Below are 21078 nucleotides of genomic sequence, written 5' to 3' on the forward strand. Positions count from 1 at the left end.
TTTACAAGGAAGCCATAAATGCTCAATAAGTAAGGACAGCCCTGAGCAGTGTAGCTCAATTGGTTGGGTGTCCTCCTGCAAAGCCAAAAGGTCACTGGTTCACTTTCCAGTCAGGGAATATGCCTCTCCCTCTCTTTCTCCCTCCCTTTTCCTCTCTCTAAAAATAAACAAAATCTTAAAAACAAACAAAATTTAAAAAATGAGCAAAGAATCTGACTAGACATTTCCCAAAGATGACATACAATCAACAGATATATGAAAAAGTGCTCTACATCACCAGTCATCGAGGTTAGATTCCCAGTCAGGGTACATGCCTGGGTTGCCTGCAGGTACCCTGTTCCCAGTGGGGGATGCACGAAAGGCAACCATATATCGATATTTCTCTCCATCTCTCCTTTCCTTCCCCTCTAAAGATAAATAAATAAAATCTTAAAAAAAAAAAAGGTAACAAGTGTTTGCAAGGATAAGGAAGAAAGTGGAACCCTCAGACATGTCTGGCGGGAATGTAAAACGTTGCAGCTACTTTGGAAAAGTCTTAACCTTTCTCAAAAGGTTCAACATACTTACCACATGACCCAGCAATTCCACTCCTAGGTTTTCACCCAAAAGAAATCAAAACTATATTCACACATAAACCTATACATGAAAGTTCAGTCATCGTACCCAAATGGGAGCAACAACCCAAATGTCCGTGTGATTCTGTTTGTATGAAATGTCCATGATAAGCAAATCCAGAGAAAGAAAGTGAACTAGTGGTTGCCAGGAGTCAGATGGATGTTTGGGGGAAAATGGGGAGTAACTATTAATAGGTATAAGGTTTCTTTTGTGGGGACAAAGGTGTTTTAAAACTGTGGCGATAGCCCCACCAACCTCTGTATACTCTATAACTGTTGAATTTGTACATTTTAAATGGGTATATTGCATGATCTGTGAATTACATATCACTAAAACTAAAAAAACTCACAAAATTTCACCAAGTTCTATGATTTTTTAATGTGGACCACCTGTTCTGCTTCAGTATTTAAATACATTTAAAAAGAAAGAAAAGCTGTGCAAAGCCCCAGAGCCTGCCTCGCCCTTGGGCCTTTGCTGTGGGACATGTCCTCGCAGCCCACCACAGCAGTCCAACTGGCAGCTCTCACAGCGCAGCATGGGACCTGCCACCCAGAACAAGCTCAGTGGAGAGAGGCCAGTGGTCCACTGGGAGACTCAAGGTCCTGCATTCAAGCCGCTAGAGTGCCACACTGTGGCCAGAAACTAGCACATCCTACAGTTCCTAATTCCTTCTTCCAAGCCCCAGGTGAACTGGGAATCCAAGAATTTCCTAATTTAGGACATATGGTGGTGGACAGTACATGTTTCATAACATGCACCTTACATGATGGGGCAGCAACTACTCACGAAAACACATTAACATTTCTTCAGCGATCGACGTTGAGACTCTGGGCACAGGTGTGGAAATCAGGCAGGGCCAACACAGGAGCTGCAGGTCCTTCCTCTCGGGGCCCCACAATCTGGAATGCTGGACCCCAGCACGGAGCCCAGTGGCGGGTGGCCTACCTTGGTGGCTGTGGGGAGCGGGGCTTTGGCTTCTCCTTTTCCTTCTCCCGCTCCTTCTCTCTGTCTCGGTCTCTGTGCTGTCTGTCCTTCTCGTCCCGCTTGGCTCGCTCTCGCTCCCACTCTTCTTTCCTCCGCTGCCGTTCCTTGTCCCGCTCCCGCTCCCGCTCCCGCTCACGCTCCCGTTGCCGGCGCTCCCGCTCGCGGTCTCGCTCTCGCTCCCGCTCCCGCTGTCTGTTCTCTCGCTCTCTTTCCCTTTCCCGTTCCTTTGTTGAAAAGCCAAACACATAGACACCAGCTACAATTTAAACACTTATAATGGAAGTTATAGAGAAAATGCAAAAGAGCAAGCAAATGAAGATTAGGGAACAATCTCTGATGGTAATTTTCTTTCAGTTTCTCCTTAAAACACAATGTTAAAAAATAAATTATATGCCAAATTAGAGTGGAACACAATCTAAGAGTGAACTCTTCCAACATCTAATTCTAGACTAATCAGCATGCAAGGCCTGGTATAAATTTTGGCTGCCAGCATATGATCCCACAGGCCTCCCTGGCTTTGGCTTTTCACGTGTAGAGACTTCACAAAGGCTCAGACCCGGGACACCTAAAGCGCTCTGCTTAGTGGTGTTTGGAACTGTGCGGGCATCCCAAAATGGTGGCTCTTACATTTCTAACACAATCATCGAACACCTTTCTGAACCATCATTTTATTCTCAATCATTTATCTGCTCTAATATTCCCAGTTAAAAGTGAATAATGCACAGACCATAGCACATTGACAGGTTCTCTGAGCTTTAGGTGGTCTGTGCAGAAATGAAGTGCACTGCTGACCTTCATGCCGGCCCACCTGCCCCTGGGATACAATGGAGAAATGTGGTGGAAGGGACTCTAGCAGGTCCCTGCTACTTCCGAGGCTGCCCTACCTGGCACAAGGCACTGCCCCCTGTACCACAGCCCCAGTGAGGAATCTGCTCTACTGGATTGAGGGGCACAGATGGTCAACCAGGGTCCTTGCTTCTCTACAAGTACACCATTTGATGAGTTCCCAGGGCAGTCACCTTCTTTTGGTCCTAAAAATGTATGACTCCGTCACACAGGTCACAGCACAAAAACTACTAAATTGCCTCTAACTGACCTCTTCCTAGTGGCAGCTTTTTCATATCACCCAAAGGCATAAGACTAGGGACTCAAAGGCTTAAGCACATACATTCACAGATATACTAAACTCTCAATAGAAATACTAATACAGAGTGGCTGTCCATTAGACTAAGGAATGGTTGGCAGAAGCACAAAGGAATGCACCTAACTGGTTAAGCATGACAATTATAAACACTATTACTAAGGAGCCTGAAAAATTAACTCTTAAGAGAGTAGAACACACTCCCCTGCAAACTTGTATCAACAATCCAATTAGCAAATTTAATTAAACAAAACAAAACAAAGAAACAAAAAAAATGTAGCAAGAACACAGATAAACCAGAGGAAGTCTCTGTTCAAACCACCACAAATTTGATCTGTGGATCTGAATTAGCTCCTCAGAGTCAATTTGGGAGTTAGTATACTGTGCCAACATAATTAAGCTCACATAAAGTACTATAAATAAAAAAGAGGGTGAGTTTAACAAATCAATTAGTGAAGTTCAGATCTACAAATGTAAGTCCTACTTACCCGGTAATTGTGGTACGGTTCTGTTTCTGTATATTGCACCCTAAAATTCTCATACTGCCCACCACGCCAGAACCGTTCTATTTCATAGTCATAATAAGGATCTGCATAAGGCTCAAGTCTGAAAAACAAACAAACAAAACAAATAAAATATGTTCACTTAAAAATAGTATTGCAAACATACTACATAAAAATGTTAGCAAACAGAATCCTAAACATTAAGAATAATATACCATGACTAGGTGGGATTTATTCCAGGAATGAAAGGTTCAGTCACTATTAGGACATTTATGAGTATATCTCATATAGACCTAAAGAGAAAAGTCATAGGATTCTATTTATAGATAATGAAAATGTCTACAATACTGAAAATGACAAAAATTCAATACCCCTTCCTAATGAAAATACTCAAAAAACAGGAAATAGCTCTGGCTTGAGTGGCTCAGTGGCTTGAGCACTGGCCTGTGAAATGAAGTCACTGGTTCAATTACCAATTAGGGCACATGCCTGGACTGCAGGCAGGTCCCCAGATGGGGGGGCATGTGAGAGGCAACCGACGGATGTTATCTCTTGAATGTTTCTCTCCCTCTCTTTCTCACTCCTTTTCCCCTCTCTAAAAGTAAATAAATAAAGCCAACATCTTACTTCAGGGAACAGGGGAGGCATTTCTTTAAGACTGGGCTGCCTCCCCAGTGACCCAACATCATGCTGGAGGCACTGACAATGCCATCAGACTAGAGGTGTCCAAGAGAGGCATAATGGGAAAAGGAGTGAAATGATCTCCATTTGCAAAATTAATAATGTTATGCCTGAAAAATTGAGACCTGATGATAAACCTAATTCAAACAGCCAGAGCCTAGTAAAGCAGACAAAGAAAAACTAACATACAGAAACCAACACCTTATACACAAACAATTCATGTACCCCCTACTGGGGACCTGGCTGGTAACCCAGTCATGACCCTTTGGTTTGCAGGCCGGCGCTCAATCCACTGAGCCACATCAGCCAGGGCTATTTGAGGAAAACTTTCAAATGCTCTTGAAAGACACAAAAGTTGCTGCCATCCCCAGTCATCTTCATGTCCTTCTCTGCTGGCTGATTTCTAGGAAATCTCTCCTTTAGTGTTCCCAGCACCCCTGCCAGACGTAATCCAAGGCTGCCTCTGCCCAAGGACAAAGCTCATTCTCATCCCAAACAGCCAGACATCTTCCTGACAATTTAACCCTCACACCACTCAGATAATATTTAATGACATTAATAAACAATGTCATTATTTAATGACAATAATCAGGAACTACACAAAGAGGCCTGCAGGACCACATCTGCTACACAGAAAGGAAAAAAAACAGTCCCTGAGGCAGAGACTTTTCCAGAAGGGTGTGAGGGTACATGTCCTCTCAAGGAGGGAGTGCAGGCCAATTTGTTTTGGGGAAACTGGTTAGGCAAAATAAAAATGGCCTCTCTCCTCCAGGATTTCTCAGTTTTAGGATACAGTGGATGGGGAAGGGCATGCGGCACTCTCCGTCTGCGTCCCTCAGAACCGAGCCTGGGCCGGCAGGGGTCCATAAAATGCTGTCATGAACTCAATCTGGCAATCACTGCCACCTCAGGCACAATATCAAAGGAGGAAGCTGGCAAGGGTGGATTTTTAGGCCTGGGGTACATACTAAGCAGCTCTATTTCAGACAGAGCTATGGCCAATGACCTTATTCCTTGAAGATGACATCCTGTGCATCTTTGGGACTCAGTGGAGTACTCCAGCTAGAGTGTCCCACAGCCCCACTCAGAGATGACACTCCTTAAGGACTCCTGTGCACAAGGTCTTACAAGTCAGATGGTATTTAAATAAAGTGACCGAAGTGGTGGAAATGGAACTTTAAAAGCTATATGAATTGGGATGTGTCTGTCTAGAAAAGCATTATTTTTACTAAGTGATCCTCCTAGGTAAATTCTAATTCCAAATACAAGTATTTGGAATTAGAAAACAAGTTTTCCCATTCTCTATGCCATCTCAGAATACTTCCCCAGGAGTTCTTGAACGGGCAGGTTTTCCACAGGTTATACAACCAAGTACATAGCTCCACGTGACCAGAACCTGACCACATTAAGAAGGTTCTACGTGACAGTATTCAGTTTTTCTCTCTCTAAAACTCAGAATCACGTCTGATGGCCTGTATCTCTGGAATTGAAATCAGTGGTTCTCACACTTTGGTGGGCATCAGAATCCCCTGGGGTGCTTGTTAAAGACTGCCAGCTGGGATCTACCCTCCCTAGAACTTCTGATAGGACAGCTTTGAAAGAATACATTTCCAGTAAACTCCCATGTGATGCTGACCGTGGTCCAGAGGCCACCCCTAGAGAGCCACAGCTTTTAGTCACTTTATCACCTTCCCCACTTGGACTGTAACCCTGATCACAGGCCTGCTGTGTCACGGGGTAAGGAGCATCCGAGCACAACACAGTCACACAGCAGAGTCCTGGTAAATGAGAATCCCTAAGGCTTGGTCGCTTTTTACAGCCTGCTGTAAAATTCCAACTTAGTTTCTCAGTCACCCTTCTACACTGCAAAGCACATCCTGCTTTGCCAGCTTTTACATGAGAGCTGGCCAACCTGGGTGGAGGAGAGGCCTGCTCTGCCCTGGTTTCCTTCTGTAGCCAAGCGGCAGTTTCCTCCCACTTCCCCAGCTCCAGCCTCGTTGCCCACCTTGAAGATGCCAGCACGGCTGGCCCACATTCTCTCCTCAAGAGATCTGAATTCTAGGCCCTTCTCCCAGCTTTTCAGTCTTAACAGTTCCCCTTGCCCCTCACCATGGCAGCTACTCTTTCTGCTTCTGTAGCCACCTAGAAAGCATGTCTTTATGTTAAGTGCTGTCCATTAAAATAGCTGGCTGGCTTCTGCTGGGTGGACCCTGGCTGACACAGCCCTTGTATTGAGTGCCATCAGAAATAGCTGGGCCCCTTTCTCACATGACACACATGCAAGGACCCTGTTTTCAGAGGTCTGGACCAGGTCTAGGTGGCGCCTGGCACACGCATATTACAAAAATGTTAGTTAATTCTGATGCACAGTAGATGTTGAAAAAACAAAATACAAGTAAAAACCTATCTCAAAGGCCCATTCTCGGAAGCTTCTGAGAGTCCCGCAGCATTGATCTTCCCCAACAGAGGAGGCAGCAGCCCCGTCAGCCTGGCATCAAACGTGGGACAGAGCCAGAGCACAGCTGCTTGTGCAGCCAAGGCCACCACACAACCAGGCCTACCAGACTGTTCCCCATTGGGCACATTTTCTGGGACTGTGCTCCAGCCAGCACAGGAAACAGAGTGTCAAGGGTGGAACCCGAGGTTCTAAAGCCTCTTCTATCGCCACTCACAAGAACCACACTCAGAGAAGGTTCTGTATAAACTGGCTCCTGTGACTGTCACAGAAGCTTCTTGCCCAGGCAAGAAGGACAGTGCCGTCACCTTCACTTACACTATAAAGAGGCCTCAAGACTCGTGGCAATATGCCCCCAGCAGTAGATGTAGTTCTTGCTCAGATACTCCTGTGATCAAGTACTTTCCCCACAGAATCAGAACACAAAGTTTTAACTGTTTTTTAAATCTCTACCCTTCAACCTCTAAGCTGTTAGCGCCATGACAGGCGTGAACACTAGAGCACCCTCCCTTCCCCTCCCCTCTCTGCAAGTAGAAAGCCCGGAGGAGCATAAACCAGGAATAGAGGAGCGTGAGACAGCCTACTGGGTCCAGGTCAACACTACCGAATCCTGGAACACAAGCATTGTATGTGTTCCTTTTTACTGTGCACCTTTTACTATCATTTCAGCCATAAGTCACTGATTGTTACTTTCCAGGAACAAGCGTAAATAAATGAAGTGTTGCTATAAGACTAATGGGGTGCTAAAGCAAGTTCACATCACTGACCTGAGCTCACACTGCACTGGCTGCTCAGGAGAAACCTGGCCTGTTTCTGTCCCCTTAGAGGTGAGTGCAACAAACCTGGGCTTTCCATGGGGAGTGGGAGCACTTGGAGGTAAGTGCTGCACTTATAATGTCACGCGATTTCTGACTGGGGACTGAACCTGCAACCTAGGTATGTGCTGACGGGAAATCAACCCTTTGGTGCACGGGACAACGCTCTAACCGAGCCACCCAGCCAGATTAAGCATCCAGTAGAGTAAACCAAGATAGCATTTACCATGACAATGGCCACAACTCCTCTGCTCCTGGACTTAGTGACAAATTGCACAGGTTTTCCTTGTTCCTGGGTAACTTGGGAAGAGGTGAAGACTTATGGGGCTTCAAGAACAGCTGTAAAGACCCTCAGAGCTTGTAGGAGGCCAAATGGGCATGAGCCCTTCTCAGTCACATGGCCCTGACACAAAAATAAAAATTTTCCTTCACGGAAGCAAAACACTTAGGGAAAGTCAACTGCAAAACATCTGGCATGATCTCAGGGACATCGTTCTTAGTCCAGGGAGTGTGGGCAGATACCTGCCCCCACACGACTTGGGGACCAATGTGCTGCTTCCCTCCGGGGCCTGAGCCCCACACAGCAGGGGACCACTTAATTCTTTCAAAGGGGAATGGAGACTTAAATCATTCCTTACGTGGTATCTCTGACATCTCTTGTGATCCGATAATTCCAATCTCGGAAAACTTCATTTTCTTTGTCAAACTCCCGTTCATCTTCACCAATGGTCACAGTAAACCTTTTCTCTTCAAAATCAGGCTCCTGTTCTTTTCGAATGGTTGCTTTTTTTAAAACCTACCATTGTGAGAAGAAGCCGACACAAGTTACCGTTAGGAAAAACAAAGGGCAGCCTGTCCTGGTATGTCCCACAGAAGCTCGGCCAGTGTGGCATGGCTGGGTGCTCAGTGGGCAGTGTGTCTCTGCTCAGTGCCTCAGGTGGACGGAGGACCCCGCGTGCCTTTCTGTGGGACTTTTCATCACTCACAGCTGCAGCTGGCAGTCAGGACAGGCCCACTAGGCAACACCACGGGCTTACTCATTCTGGGAAGGGTGATTTAGGCAGTTGCTTCCTGATAGTAGTCCTGGTACTGAACCAAGGAACTGCAGATATTCTTTCAGTGATAAGGACCAAGTGTGGAGAGGAAGATAAGTCTGCTTGTGGCAGAAGAAGCCATTCAAATCTCAGAGGAAAGGAGAGGTGGTGAAGTACATGCTATGTACTTCATAGGGAGGGAGAATGGTTTTGTTTTAGACTGTCATGTCACTGAACAGCACCCAATATAGGGAGCTCAGAAAGTGGCCTGGACATCCAGGGCCAAAGTGTGCCCTGGAGTAAAGGCCTGGGAAGAGGGGAGGCCCATGTTCCCATCGTGGATCTCAAGGGAGAGGATGGCCTCTCCAGAAGACCGGCCACTTGGGGGTAGCAGTGTGCACTGCCTCTGGGGAGTGTCTCTGAGTGGCTGGGGGCTGCAGTACCAGGTGGATATGGTCCAATGCTGCCCAACCCACATGAAGACGGGGGCATGTGTTCTACACTGGGACTCCCTGGTTTTCTGAGCTTGGTCATGGCCTAGCATGCCTCAGACAGTTAGAAATCATTTTCCATTCTCTAGCTCTTCAAAGAAATCACAGAAATATACCTCACTTCAGAGGCTTTACTGAGTTTTTGATCACTGTCTCTGGATCAAGGAAATGCTAGTTTTGTGCAAGGACCGCCACTAGTATTTTTCTTCTCAGGTTTCCTGCTGAAGCCTGTTACCTCCTTTGCATGCCGAAGTCCTCGTTCCCAGGCACTCTCTGTAGGGGGTTCTGGAGGGGGTGGAGGCAAAATTTCATCAACTACTGGCCCACCCTATTAAAAAATAAGAAGGGAAAATTTGAGAAAGCAAACAAAACTTTAAAACCTATAAAGAAACAAGAGCAAAAACACCTGGAAGCATCTGGAAGGTAGCTCTGTAACTATGTCACAGAAATGCCTTTTGCACAACCGAATTAACAAGCTCTTAGTTGGAGAGCCACAAACAGCTTAGATGTCTGATTTGCTAGCAATGAAAAAAAAGAGGTGTTTACGCACCCAAGGGTTGGCAGGCATCAGTGGGTGAGGTCCGAGAGGTGGGGCACCATTAGGTGGGAAAGGTTCGGCTTTGGTGATCAGGGAGTAGTTGCCCTTGTCGTTGACTCCAGGGTGTATAAACCTACAATTCATTCCCCAGGTACAGTTCCCTAAGGAAACAAAAGCTAGGTTAGAATGCATCCACAGGAGCCCAAGTGCAGGAGGCCAGCTTCCTGCCTGTTTTGCTTAGGTTTTCCTAAGGGCTTGTGATGTGCCAGGCAGTCTGCTGAACACACACATTCACAGGTTACTGATGTCACCCTCCACCTTGTAAGGTGTGTGAGGCTGAGTATGTACAGGCCAAAGCCAACTGACTGCGGCGAGGTGTGTGTGGGTTCATTCCTCACATCTGAGCCCCCCACCCTCACCTGCACACGGCACATGCACCCAGGTCTTTGGCAGGCAGGCCTGAACAGTCACGGGCCAGACCCTCAGCCAGGGAGTGAGCAGTACTTCCTAAAAGGCTCCTAAAGGGGGTCGGCCATGTGTTAGAGGAAATACAGCCCCTTTTCTAAGCTTATCATGTGAACTGTCCATTTCCCCATCAAAACAGAAAAGCCAAGAGCTTCTCGGACAGAGGTGGCCTCTGCTCTGTGCATTTACTGCTCAGAGACAGACACCATGCCCCAGTGAGGCTCACAGGTGCACATACAGGACCCTGCTTCTGACTCAAAACCACTCCTAATAAATACAAATTAAGAAGCATAACAAGAAACAGAATTCTGAAAGCTTGTCCCATGGTGGTCTTTACCAGCTCTGTAAATTTGCATTTCTCCTATTGAAAGCCTCACAAACCATTACAGTATATTTCTGGTACTTAAAACACACAGATAATTATAATAAATTAGGTGTTTATACTTTACAAAAAAAGGAAACATCACTTAGTATTATTCAGTGAAGAGAACATCAGGGTTATTCAAGGCAACCACTTACCTTTCAACATAGAAGACAAGAAGTCGAAGTTTAAATGTAATCACTGAGTGAATTACTTAAATTTTTTAATTTTTAGAGTAGGCAATATGTACAAAAGCTCAAAAATAAATATGGCACACAATATGTTTCAAAAGACATTTTCAATGGGTTAACATGTAGTTAAATATAAACTACTAAAAAAATATAGCCCTGGCTGGTGTGGCTCAGTGGACTGTGTGCTGGCCTGTGAACCAAAGGGTTGGTGGTTTGATTCCTAGTCAGGGCGCATGCCTGGGCTGAGGACCAGATTCAAAGTAGGGGGAGCACAAGACACAACCACACACTGACGTTTCTCTCCCTCCCTTCCCTTCTTTCTAAAAATAAATAAATAAAACCTTTATAAAAAATATATTCACTTCTAAACATGATACTCCATTAGAACATTTCCACAAAAAATTTCCCTTGTGCAATATAAATTAAAGAGAAATAATCAACGGGTATGTAGGAAAAAGCTAAATTTTACCTTTTGAATATGAATGTTTAAATTTGTATTAAAACCAACTTAATACATTGATCTAAATTAAATATGAAATAAAGCATGCTTAAAATTGCTTCTCTGGGAATGCAAACATGACAGATTAGCTTTTAAAATTCCTAACAGTGTTTGAAAAATCATATGTAAGTCAGAGGGGAAATACCCTACAGGGGATTCAAGATGCCAGAATCTCAGGAGGTTTAAAGAAAAAAAGGCCTGACAGTCTGTCCACACAAAACGTCACCCATGAGTGAGCCACTGTCAAAGCAGCTCTTTCGTGACCCATATTGGAAGGGGGGAAAGAGAAAAAAGGTGGGTAAGAAAAAACACACGAGGAAAGTGAGAGGCAAGAGCAGGAACATGTGCCTCTCTGAGACACTGGGGGGCGACTGAAGCCCGACCCTTTGGAGCCCCCTGCTCCTGGGCATGCTAAGATCCTTGCTGACCATATGTCTGGACCCCTGGCCATCAAAGAGAAGGACAGATGTCTAGCAAATGCAGCCCAAAAGACAGCAGTTAGAGTAGTACAGCCCCATTAGCCATTGTAAAGTGAATTTTTATCTGGAAGAAAAGTCTGGAAGGATATACCCCAAACTGTTATGACTATGGAAGGAGACTTTTATTTTTCACTGTCTTGACTCATTAGCACATATTACTTTTATAATTAAAAAAATCAATTTATTTGGAAAAAATTAGTTGGGAAACAGAAGCAAAAATCAATCTTCTAGTTTTAAAATTGTATGGTGGTTGCCCCGACTGGTGGCTCAGTTGGTTGGAGTGTTGTCCTATACCCCAAAAGGCTGCAGGTTCAACTCCTGGTCATGACACACACCTAGGTTGCAGGTTTGATCCCCGGTTGGGACATGTGCAGGAGGCAACCGATTGAGATTTCTCTCTCTCTCTTCCTAATTAAATAAACATATCCTCAGATGAAGACTTAAAAAAAACTGTATGGTGGACTGCTTCTGAAAGAAACACCACAAACACAAAAGTTAAGTGGATTGTGATTGTGACTGGACGGATAAACAGGCTCACAATTACATAAGGACAGGAAAATGCGCCAGGAGAGAACAGAAGAAATAGAAACCACTGTGACAGGCAGTTTAATGGGTCAAGTTTCTTCAACTTGGCAAACAGGGTTTCAAAGGCCTTGATGGTATTCCATTTCTTAATTGGATGGTGGGCACATCAGTAATTGTTTTATTCTTTCATTGTTCTCTATACCTGTGTAAACATTATAATATACATTATATATAAAATATTTTATAATAAAAATAAGATGTAGACAAACAGGAAAAATATGCAAATACTCTAAAAGGTATTTAGTGAGGTCTCCATGCCTCCAGGGCCCTCCACAGAGGCAGTTATCAATTTATCAAGGAATTGGTCAATCTGTGTACCATCCCTATTTTTCCCTTGTTATACATACGCTGTGTTGAATGAACCTTGCTTTTTTTCCCCCACTAAATAATATATCTACAAAAAATATATTATCTCTCTCTACAAAAAAGGAACCTATAGGCTCCACAGCAACAAGCCCAAACTCTTATCACCGAAACAGATGACACATGCAGGAAACCTAACAGGGCCCAGCAGAAATCAAGGAAACTAGACACCGAGATGACAGGAAATGAAATCCCCGTCTTCCACGCCAGCAACCCAAGGTCACAACTACACTATACAAGCCCAAGGAATTCATCTTGTCCATGGTGTGAAATGTCAGAAGAAAGCATGGGAAAGCATGCTGTGTCTATGGGCATGTATTTGAGCATGTGTGAGTGTGGAGGAGGGTCCAGAAACACTAGCCAGGTTTTAAATTTGTGATTGTTGGTTCCACTGGTGATTAGCACAGTGCAGTGCTGATTAGACTTCCTTATTTCTATAAGACACAGTGCTCTTATTTAAATATACTTTGCTCCCATTTCCTGTTAGTCTAAATAATTCAGAATAGAGAATAATCAGATTGTGGAAATACGATAAAGCAGTTTAAAGTACTTCATGATAAGAAGACAGAATATTTAAGTCTAATAATTAAATACTAAGAACAAACCTAAGCTTTACAAATGCATATTCTAAAAGGCATAAATCCACCAAACCATCACATACAAAGTTGCAATGATATGCCAAGAACTTGTGTGTCCTTTCCTTTCCCATGTCACAGAAAACTGTGACAGAAATGGATAGACAGCCACCGTCACACCCAGCAGTATTCTGAGGTATTTTAACTTCTTTAAGAAATACATTATGGTGGCTGAAAAATTTAAATAACTTCTGGGCTGCTTCTTCATAAATAATGTAGACTTGATGAACTTTTTAGTTTTAGGGACCCAAAAGGGCCTTTCTTTGAATGGGATAAACTGATGTTTACTGTACAGACTAAATTGATATTTACTGTAGAATTTAAAATTGAGAAAATTTAAAGACCTAATATATAACACATATAATTTAACAATATCAACATAAATGTTTTATGAAGGCTAGCTATATTTAGAAAATAGTCAGTGATCTAACATTATTTTCCTTTTTGCAAATCCTTTAATGCTGACACGGAAAATAGCCGGGTTCTAATGTTTGCTTTTGCATTCAACGTGTGGTACTGGGTTGTTTTAATTGAGTATCCAGCTGCAGATGGATATGTAGCTGGACGAGGAAGGGGCATTTTAATAGCCTTTTCAGGTACTCTTGAATGTTCTTTGAAGCCAAACTTGACAAGTTAAGGCTTCTTCAGTTAGCCACAGTGCAGGATCAGTAACGCTATCATGATACTGAACTGCTTCTGACTCTGCTCCATAAAAGGGCACTAGTTTATCTTGAACTGTGAATGCTTTTCTAACATCACCTAGTGGTTATTTGGAAAAGTTCATTGAACTCTGAAAAGCTGTTCAGCCCACAGTGGGAACACTAGCTCTCCAAAATTCTAATTTTCACTTGAGAGCTCTAATTCTATCATTAGCAACAGTATTGTCAGCTGTTCTCCTTGAAGCAGCAGGCTCACTTGGTGAGTCTTTGAGAAGACTTGGTTCTGCCCCACCCTGGTGGATTATGGTCCTTTCTGCAAGTGAACACACACTCCGTGGGAAACTCACAGTGCAAATCTCGAATGTCCCCTCCCTAGAGATGACCTTTGTTGTATTTCAGTGCACAGTAGAGGGGCTCCATGTGCACTTCCGATTCATCATGCCGGATACAGAAAAGACATATACTGAGGGCTCTTAGTGGGGTGACAAAAACGTTCTAAAACTGGATTGTGGTGATGGCTGCACAACTTGGTAAATTTAATTTAAAGAATCACTGACAACAGGCAAATTTGATGGCAGGTAAATTACACCTCAAAAAAGTTTTTATTTAAAAACCAGTACAAGTGTAAAACAATTAGAATTTTTACTGCTCTATCACACTTAATGTAAAATTGGAATTATTTAACTGTGAGTGCATAGTGGTCAATATCTGACTATTAGTACAGACTTAAGATTATTATGAAAATAGTTTTGACCTCAGGGGTCCCCTGAAAAAGTCTCTAGGACCCCTAAGAGTCCAAAGACCGAACTTTGAGAACTGCTGCTTTAAACATAAGAGAGAACATGGATTCAAAAGTGGGCAACAGAAATTTCTCCAAAGACATTCAAATGGCCAAAAGTATATAAAAAGCTGCTCAATATCACTAATCCTCAGGGAAATGCAAATCGAAACCATAATGAGGTGAGGAGATACCACCCTCATTATCCATTAGGATAGTTAGTATAAAAAAATCAGAAAATAACAAATGTTGGTGAGGATGTGAGAAACCAACTCTTGTGTACTGCTGGGAATGTAAAATGGTACAGCTACTGTGCAAAACAGTATAGCAGGGCCTCAAAAAATTAAACATAAAACTCCCAAAAGATCCAGCAATCTGTGTATATACTCAAAAGATGTGAGAGCAGGGTCTTAAAAGAGATATTTGTGCACCTGTGTTCACAGCAACATTACTCCGAAGAGTTCAAAGGTGGAAGCAACTCAGATGTCCACTGTCTGAGGACTAGATAAACAAAATGCGGTCTACATTCACAACGGAGTGTTCCTCAGCCTTAAAAAGGAAATTCCAACACATGCTACAACATGGATAAACCTTGAGGATGTTATTCTAAATAAAATAAGCTAGTAGTAAAAGGACAAATACTGTATGATTCCACTTATATTAGGCACCTAGAACGGTCAAATTCATAGAGACAAAAAGTAGAGTGGTGATCACCAGTGGCTGAGGAGAATGAAGAATAAGGAGTTAGTATTTAATGGGGACAGAGTTTTAGTTTTACAAGATGAAAAGTCCTGGAGATAGGTGGTGCTGACAGCCACAATATGAACATACTCAATGCCACTGAATTTTACACTTAAAAATGTTCAATATGGTAAATTTTATGAGTATTTTACCATAATTAAAAAAAAAAAGAGAGAACAGAAAGCAGCTGAAACAAGGAAGCCTGGCTCATAGAACAGGCTGGGCTGGGCTCGACTGACAGCGTGGGAAATCAGAAACGCAGAGGACAGTCTGAAGAAAATACTACTCATGCTTTTGTGAATAGAACTTTGTGTACTGACGATTCACACAAATATGAAGTCTGTCCATAAAAAGTCCAGCCATTGTTAATGTAACAAGAATGGTTTGCATGACATCGATGTAACACAGCAGCCAAGTAGAGTGGACTGGAATGCACATGCATAAACAGTAATGACTTCACTATATTAGTCAGTGGGGGTGGTAGATGCCGTTGAATGAGCATGTGTACCGTGTGGCCACTGCATTCCAAATGACTGAGTAGAGCAATGAATCTCCATCAAGTTTAGCATTAAGCTTGAACATTCCTCCACAGAAACTATTCGGATGGCCACAGCCATGGGCAACTGGTGACTGGCAGCTTCTTCACAACAATGCACCCACTCAAGCATCACATGTTGTGCAGGGTTTTTTATGAAACATCAAATCACCCTGGTGATTCAGACACCCTACGACTTCTGGCTTTCCCCAAAACTAAAATCACCTTTGAAAGGGAAGAAATTTCAGGCCACTGATCATTATTCATGAAAATATGATGGGGTAGCTAATGGCGACTGGGAGAACTTGTGTGAGGTCCCCAAGGTGCCTACTTCGAAGGGGACTGAAGTGTCTTGTCCTATATACAATGTTTCTTGCACCTCCTTTAATAAACATCTCTTTTTCACAGTACATGGCTGGGTTTTCTGGACAGACCTCACACAGAGGTAAAAATATACTGTAAGTAGTATTGGTGCTGTAAAATGTTTCAATTTGTATTCCCAAGTACATTTTGTTTTCAATGGTCACAAATATTAATGTGTCCATTTGGCTTATTAAATAAAGATCACAGAATTACAACTTGATCACAACTTGTAATGGAAACACTGCTAACAAAATTTTAAAAAGATTTTTTTCAAATTGAGCTATGATTCATATACTACAAAATATCACTACTTAAAGTATATAATTCGGTGGGTTTTTGTACATGCAAAGTTGTGCAGTCACCACCAATTCTAGAACATTTCATCACCACAGAAGGAAACCCGGTACCCATGAGATATCACCCCTTATTGTTTCACCCCCCGGCCCATGCAATGACTAATCTTTCTTTCTCTGTGGTTCTGCCTGTTCTGAACAGTCACATAAATAAATGAAAAAGTGCAGCATGCGGCCTTTTGTGTTTGGCTTCTTTCTTTCCCTTGGCATGTTCTCAAGGTTCATCCATGTTGCAGTATCAATACTTCATTCCTTTCTATGGCTGAGTAGTATTCCTTTGCATGGTTCAAACAAATTTTATTCATCCAGCCTCAGCTGATGGGCATTTGGGTTGTCTCCATTTTCTGGTTATTGCGAATAATGCTGTTATATTCATGTACAAGTTTTTGGGTGGAGGCTTTCATTTCTTCTACATGGCTACCCAGAAACGGGATTGCTGGGCTGTATGGCAGCTCCATCCTTCACTTTCTGAGGGATTGACAGACCATTTTATGTTCCCACCAGCAGTGTATGAGGGTTGTATTTCTCTCCACCCTCACCAAACACAACAAACTTAGAGTTACTTCTCCTACTCTTGGAGGCAACTTAAATGTATCCATCTCAATGGATTACAGGTCGGCAAAAACATTTACATCTCAAAATTTCCTCGTAACTAAGAAAAAAGCCGGAGTTATATTCTAGGACACCAAAAAAAAAAATCAACCATTTCTTTTTGTACTATATCACAATTCTCTGTAGAATAAACAAAGAGTATAGGAGGAAAGGTAAATATGTATATTTAAAAATATTCCTGAAATGTTACTGACTATGCCCAATTAAGCTGCGAAAAGGCCACTTGCCACTACCTTCAGATTTTTCTACTGCAGAAAGCCTTACCCACTGGTCTCACTTCCTGAAATCCAAACTGAGCACTTAGTTTGACCCTGGAGGCACCTCACTTCTATTGTGACATGGCCCCGTGATGTCCATGGAGATGGTGTCCTGTCCTTGTCCATCAGGATTCTCCTGATGATGCTGATCTGCAGTCCCAGCAACAACTTCACTTCATTTGTATTGTATGCATGCTTCTCTTGCTAAATTCTGGAAACTACTCCAGTGGTGTGACCCCAGCATCTGGACTACAGCCTCAGTGTCATGAATGGTGGACACTGCTGCTGCCTGCTGTGTGGCTAGTTCTAACCAGCAAGCAGGCTTCTCACCCCCAAGTCTGAGAACAGTGCTAATTGCAAATGACTGCAAATACACTGGAGTTATGTATACATATTTGTCTCCACTGCTTTCATCTAAAAATTTCCAAGACATGTTGACATTTGATACCAAATCATTACAGAAAGGAGGTCTTCTGCTTAAGTTTTACATTTTCTGAAATACTGACACTTCCAGTATTTCCTAAAATGTACTGCAAGCTTGTCTGCATCCTTAGGGAGGCTCTGCTGCTCATGATGTAATGTCTGCTCTACAACACCTGACTCTGCTAGCTGCCCTCCCTTGGGCACAGTAGAGCCCACCACACACAGGCAAGCCAAACTGTTTTCGGTGTGGCAGAAACAAACACATAAATAGCACAAGCCAAGTACACACGCCTTCGGGAGCAAGCTGAGCTGGGTCCTGAGTGTGCTGGCCCTCAGCTCCCATCTACCCACATCATAAGGCCATCTCTCAGTATAGGGATAGGGTCATTCAAGGGCCACTGGAAGTGCAGAGCTGCCTTTCCATGAGATGGGACTCCACTGTGCCCCTGCAGCCCTTGCCCTCCCCATGTGGTCAGTCACAGCTCCCTCTAGCCTCACCAAGTGCCTCCAAGTACTAAGGCTCACAACCGCTCTCTGCCCCTCCAAGCCTCCCCTTCCTTCTGGCTTCACTCTGGGTCCAGGAGAAAGAAGTCTGGTCGCTGGAGCAGGGGGACTTTGAGGGACTAAAGAGAGTGAATATTGTATATTTTGTACCTTTAACCTGGTCTCTGAATGGTATGGAATTTGATATTGGTGGAAGAAGAGTGGATAATGGTGTCACAACATCTGGAAAAGAAGTACAGGAAGCTCTTGTGAACTTTAGACGGTACATGCAGGCTGGGTCACTGAGCAAAGTCATCAAGGGGCAGAGTAAAATTAAGAGAAAAACATCTTCCTACCTATCCAAGGAAAATGATGAATTACAAGACATACCCAAACTAATGCTGCACATGAAAGAAACCTTAAAACTGGAAAATTCTCATTTCCATTTCCAAATCTCTTAAGACTTTAGCCCAGACTTTTCAAGAACATTTTACCATATTGCCACCTGTTACTGCTTTTTGACTCACACCTTTTACTTTTCAGGAGAGAGGGAGCCTTGTTGCTTTCAAAGGCCTTCCCTTTGCTACTTGGAAACCCATTTCAAATGAAGAATATACTTGATACATCTTGCAGAAAAGTGGTAATTTTCCTTACAGAGGTGGGAGAATGTTGAAACTGGTGACTGGGGCATTTGGTCTTATTAAAAGAACCACTTAGAAAAATGACTGATAACTGTCTACTTAAAGTCATGGGTCTGTTATAAACAACTGGGCCTAGAACCACAAGTGTGAAAATGACCAGGCTGGCTTCCCTCAGAGTTAGTCATGTGATTAAAAGACCAATAAAAGAATCTATTGTTTCACGCTGCCACTGCCACCACAAACTATCATACTCCGTACTCTGGCCCAAGAATAGCCTCACATAGGCTCCAGGGCACTTGACAAGACTGAACCACACCACAGTCCCAGGAAAAGCCAAGGCCACACAAATGGGCCATGCAAAGGCCCCTCACTCAGACAATTACCTTTCATGAAGAATCGGCAGGTGGGACGAGGCCTCACCTTCCTGTCACTGGGGTCCTTTACTTCACCTTCTTCCAGGTCATCATCCTGAAACAGAGGACAATGTCAATGCAGAGGGAATCATCTTAACAAGAGGGAAGAGGCAGGAGGGGCATCTACCAGCAGGCATGGCTTTCACCAAACCAGAAAGGATATGGTCATAAGATCCATGTCTGGGCCACTCACCAATCCATGCCATTTCCCAAACCTCAGGCTCCTCATCCCCACAATGGGTAGGTAATTTCAAACATACCTATAATATGACTGAGGGATTCCACAAAAGAACAGAGTGAAAACATTGTAGAGCACGTACAATGCAAGGGACAAACCTGGGTTTCATTATACTATTTCTCTTAATTAGCAATTCTGGGCAAGAAATGGTTCCATTTAAGGTGTTTAGTATTTTGTACATTTAGAACAAAATATTTTATGTTCTTAAAATTCAGCATTAACTTCCTCTAATTTTAAAGTCTGGGGCAGGATCCTGGCCTCTGTGGCTCAGTTGCACATTTTCCTGTAAACCATAAGGTTGCAGGTTTGATTCCCAGTCAGGGCACATGCCTAGGTCGTGGGTTCCATCTTCAGTCGCAGCACGTACAAGAGGCAACCAGTTGACGTTTCTCTCTCTTTCTACCTCTCTTCCCTTTTATGATCAATAAAAGAAAAAATTTCTGGGGGTGGGGAGGAGGGAAGTTAGGTGCTGCAAATTGTGATGCCACGTGGCCTGTACATGGACCCACCGTTTATCTTAGATCCGGGCCCTTTTTTCATTCTTATTCCACAGATCCTATATCTTGGCTGTCTAAAGTTGGAACATGGGAGTTTTAAGAAGACCAAAGCCCAGGGATTCTTTTATTTTATTTTATTAAATGTGCTTTACTGATTATGCCATTACAGTTGTCCCATTTCCTCCCTTCATTCCCCTCCACCCTGCACACCCACTCCCGCCATTCCCTTTAGTTCATGTCCATATGTCGCAAGTTCTTTAGATTCTGTATTTCCCATACTATTCTTGCCCTCCCCCCTATCTATTTTTCACCTACCATCTATACTACTTAGTCTCTATACCTTCTCCCCCCACCTCTCCCACTCCTCTGTTGCTAACCCTCCATGTGATCTCCATTTCTATGGTTCTGCTCCTGATCTAGCTGTCTGCTTAGTTTGCTTTGGTTTTAGGTGTGGTTGCTAAAAACTGTGAGTTTGCTGTCCTTTCACTGTTCATATTTTTTATCTTCTTTTTCTTAGATAAGTCCTTTTAACATTTCATATAATAAGGGCTTGGTGATGATGAACCCCTTGAACTTGACCTTATCTGAGAAGCACTTTATCTGCCCTTCCATTCTGAATGAAAGCTTTGCTGAACAGAGCAATCTTGGATGTAGGTCTTTGGATTTCATGACTTGGAATACTTCTTTCCAGCCCCTTCTTGCTTGTAAGGTCTCTTCTGAGAAATCAGCTGACAGTCTGATGGGGACTCCTTTGTAGGTGACTGTCCCCTTATGTCTTGCTGCTTCTAGTATTCTCTCCTTCATTTTAATCTTGGCTAATGTAATTATTATGTGCCTTGGTATATTCTTCCTTGGGTCCACCTTCTTGGGGACCCTCTGAGCTTCCTGGACTTCCTGGAAGTCTCTTTCCTTTGCCAGATTGGGGAAGTTCTCCTTTATTATTTGTTTCAAATAAGTTTTCCACTTGTTGCTCTTCCTCTTCCCCTTCTGGTACCCATATAATTCGGATGTTAGAACGTTTCAAGATGTCCTGGAGGTTCCTAAGCCTCTCATTTTTTGGAATTCTTGTTTCTTCATTGTTTTCTGTTTGGTTGTTTTTTTCTTCCTTCTGGTCCACTCCATTGATTTGAGTCCCAGTTTCCTTGCCATCACTATTGTTTCCCTGTGCATTTTTCTTCATTTCACTTAATGAAGCCTTCATTTGTTCATCTAATTTGTGACTAAAATCAACCAGTTTTGTGAGCATCCTG

At 43.2% G+C, this 21078-nt stretch overlaps 1 protein-coding gene across 5 annotated transcripts in view; it reads right to left on the reverse strand.

Annotated features, from left to right (window-relative positions):
• The window catches only part of ZC3H18 (zinc finger CCCH-type containing 18), a 62337-nt gene that overhangs the window by 24726 nt on the left and 16533 nt on the right, over positions 1-21078 (reverse strand). For 3 of the 5 annotated variants that reach the window (XM_037142345.2, XM_037142343.2, XM_037142344.2), the window contains exons 3-9: positions 19064-19148; positions 18211-18282; positions 9270-9418; positions 8955-9047; positions 7833-7990; positions 3229-3346; positions 1561-1823 (exon numbers count right to left, since the gene is read on the reverse strand). In XM_037142345.2, the coding sequence (XP_036998240.2) occupies positions 1561-1823; positions 3229-3346; positions 7833-7990; positions 8955-9047; positions 9270-9418; positions 18211-18282; positions 19064-19148 (938 nt within the window). The remainder of the gene's footprint in view (positions 1-1560; positions 1824-3228; positions 3347-7832; positions 7991-8954; positions 9048-9269; positions 9419-18210; positions 18283-19063; positions 19149-21078) is intronic. The other 2 variants (XM_037142347.2, XM_037142346.2) reach the window with 1 other exon arrangement.

The sequence above is a fragment of the Artibeus jamaicensis genome, unplaced genomic scaffold (genome assembly GCF_021234435.1).
Source record: "Artibeus jamaicensis isolate MK-2021 breed Jamaican fruit bat unplaced genomic scaffold, CSHL_Jam_final contig_464, whole genome shotgun sequence".
Lineage (NCBI taxonomy): Eukaryota > Metazoa > Chordata > Mammalia > Chiroptera > Phyllostomidae > Artibeus > Artibeus jamaicensis.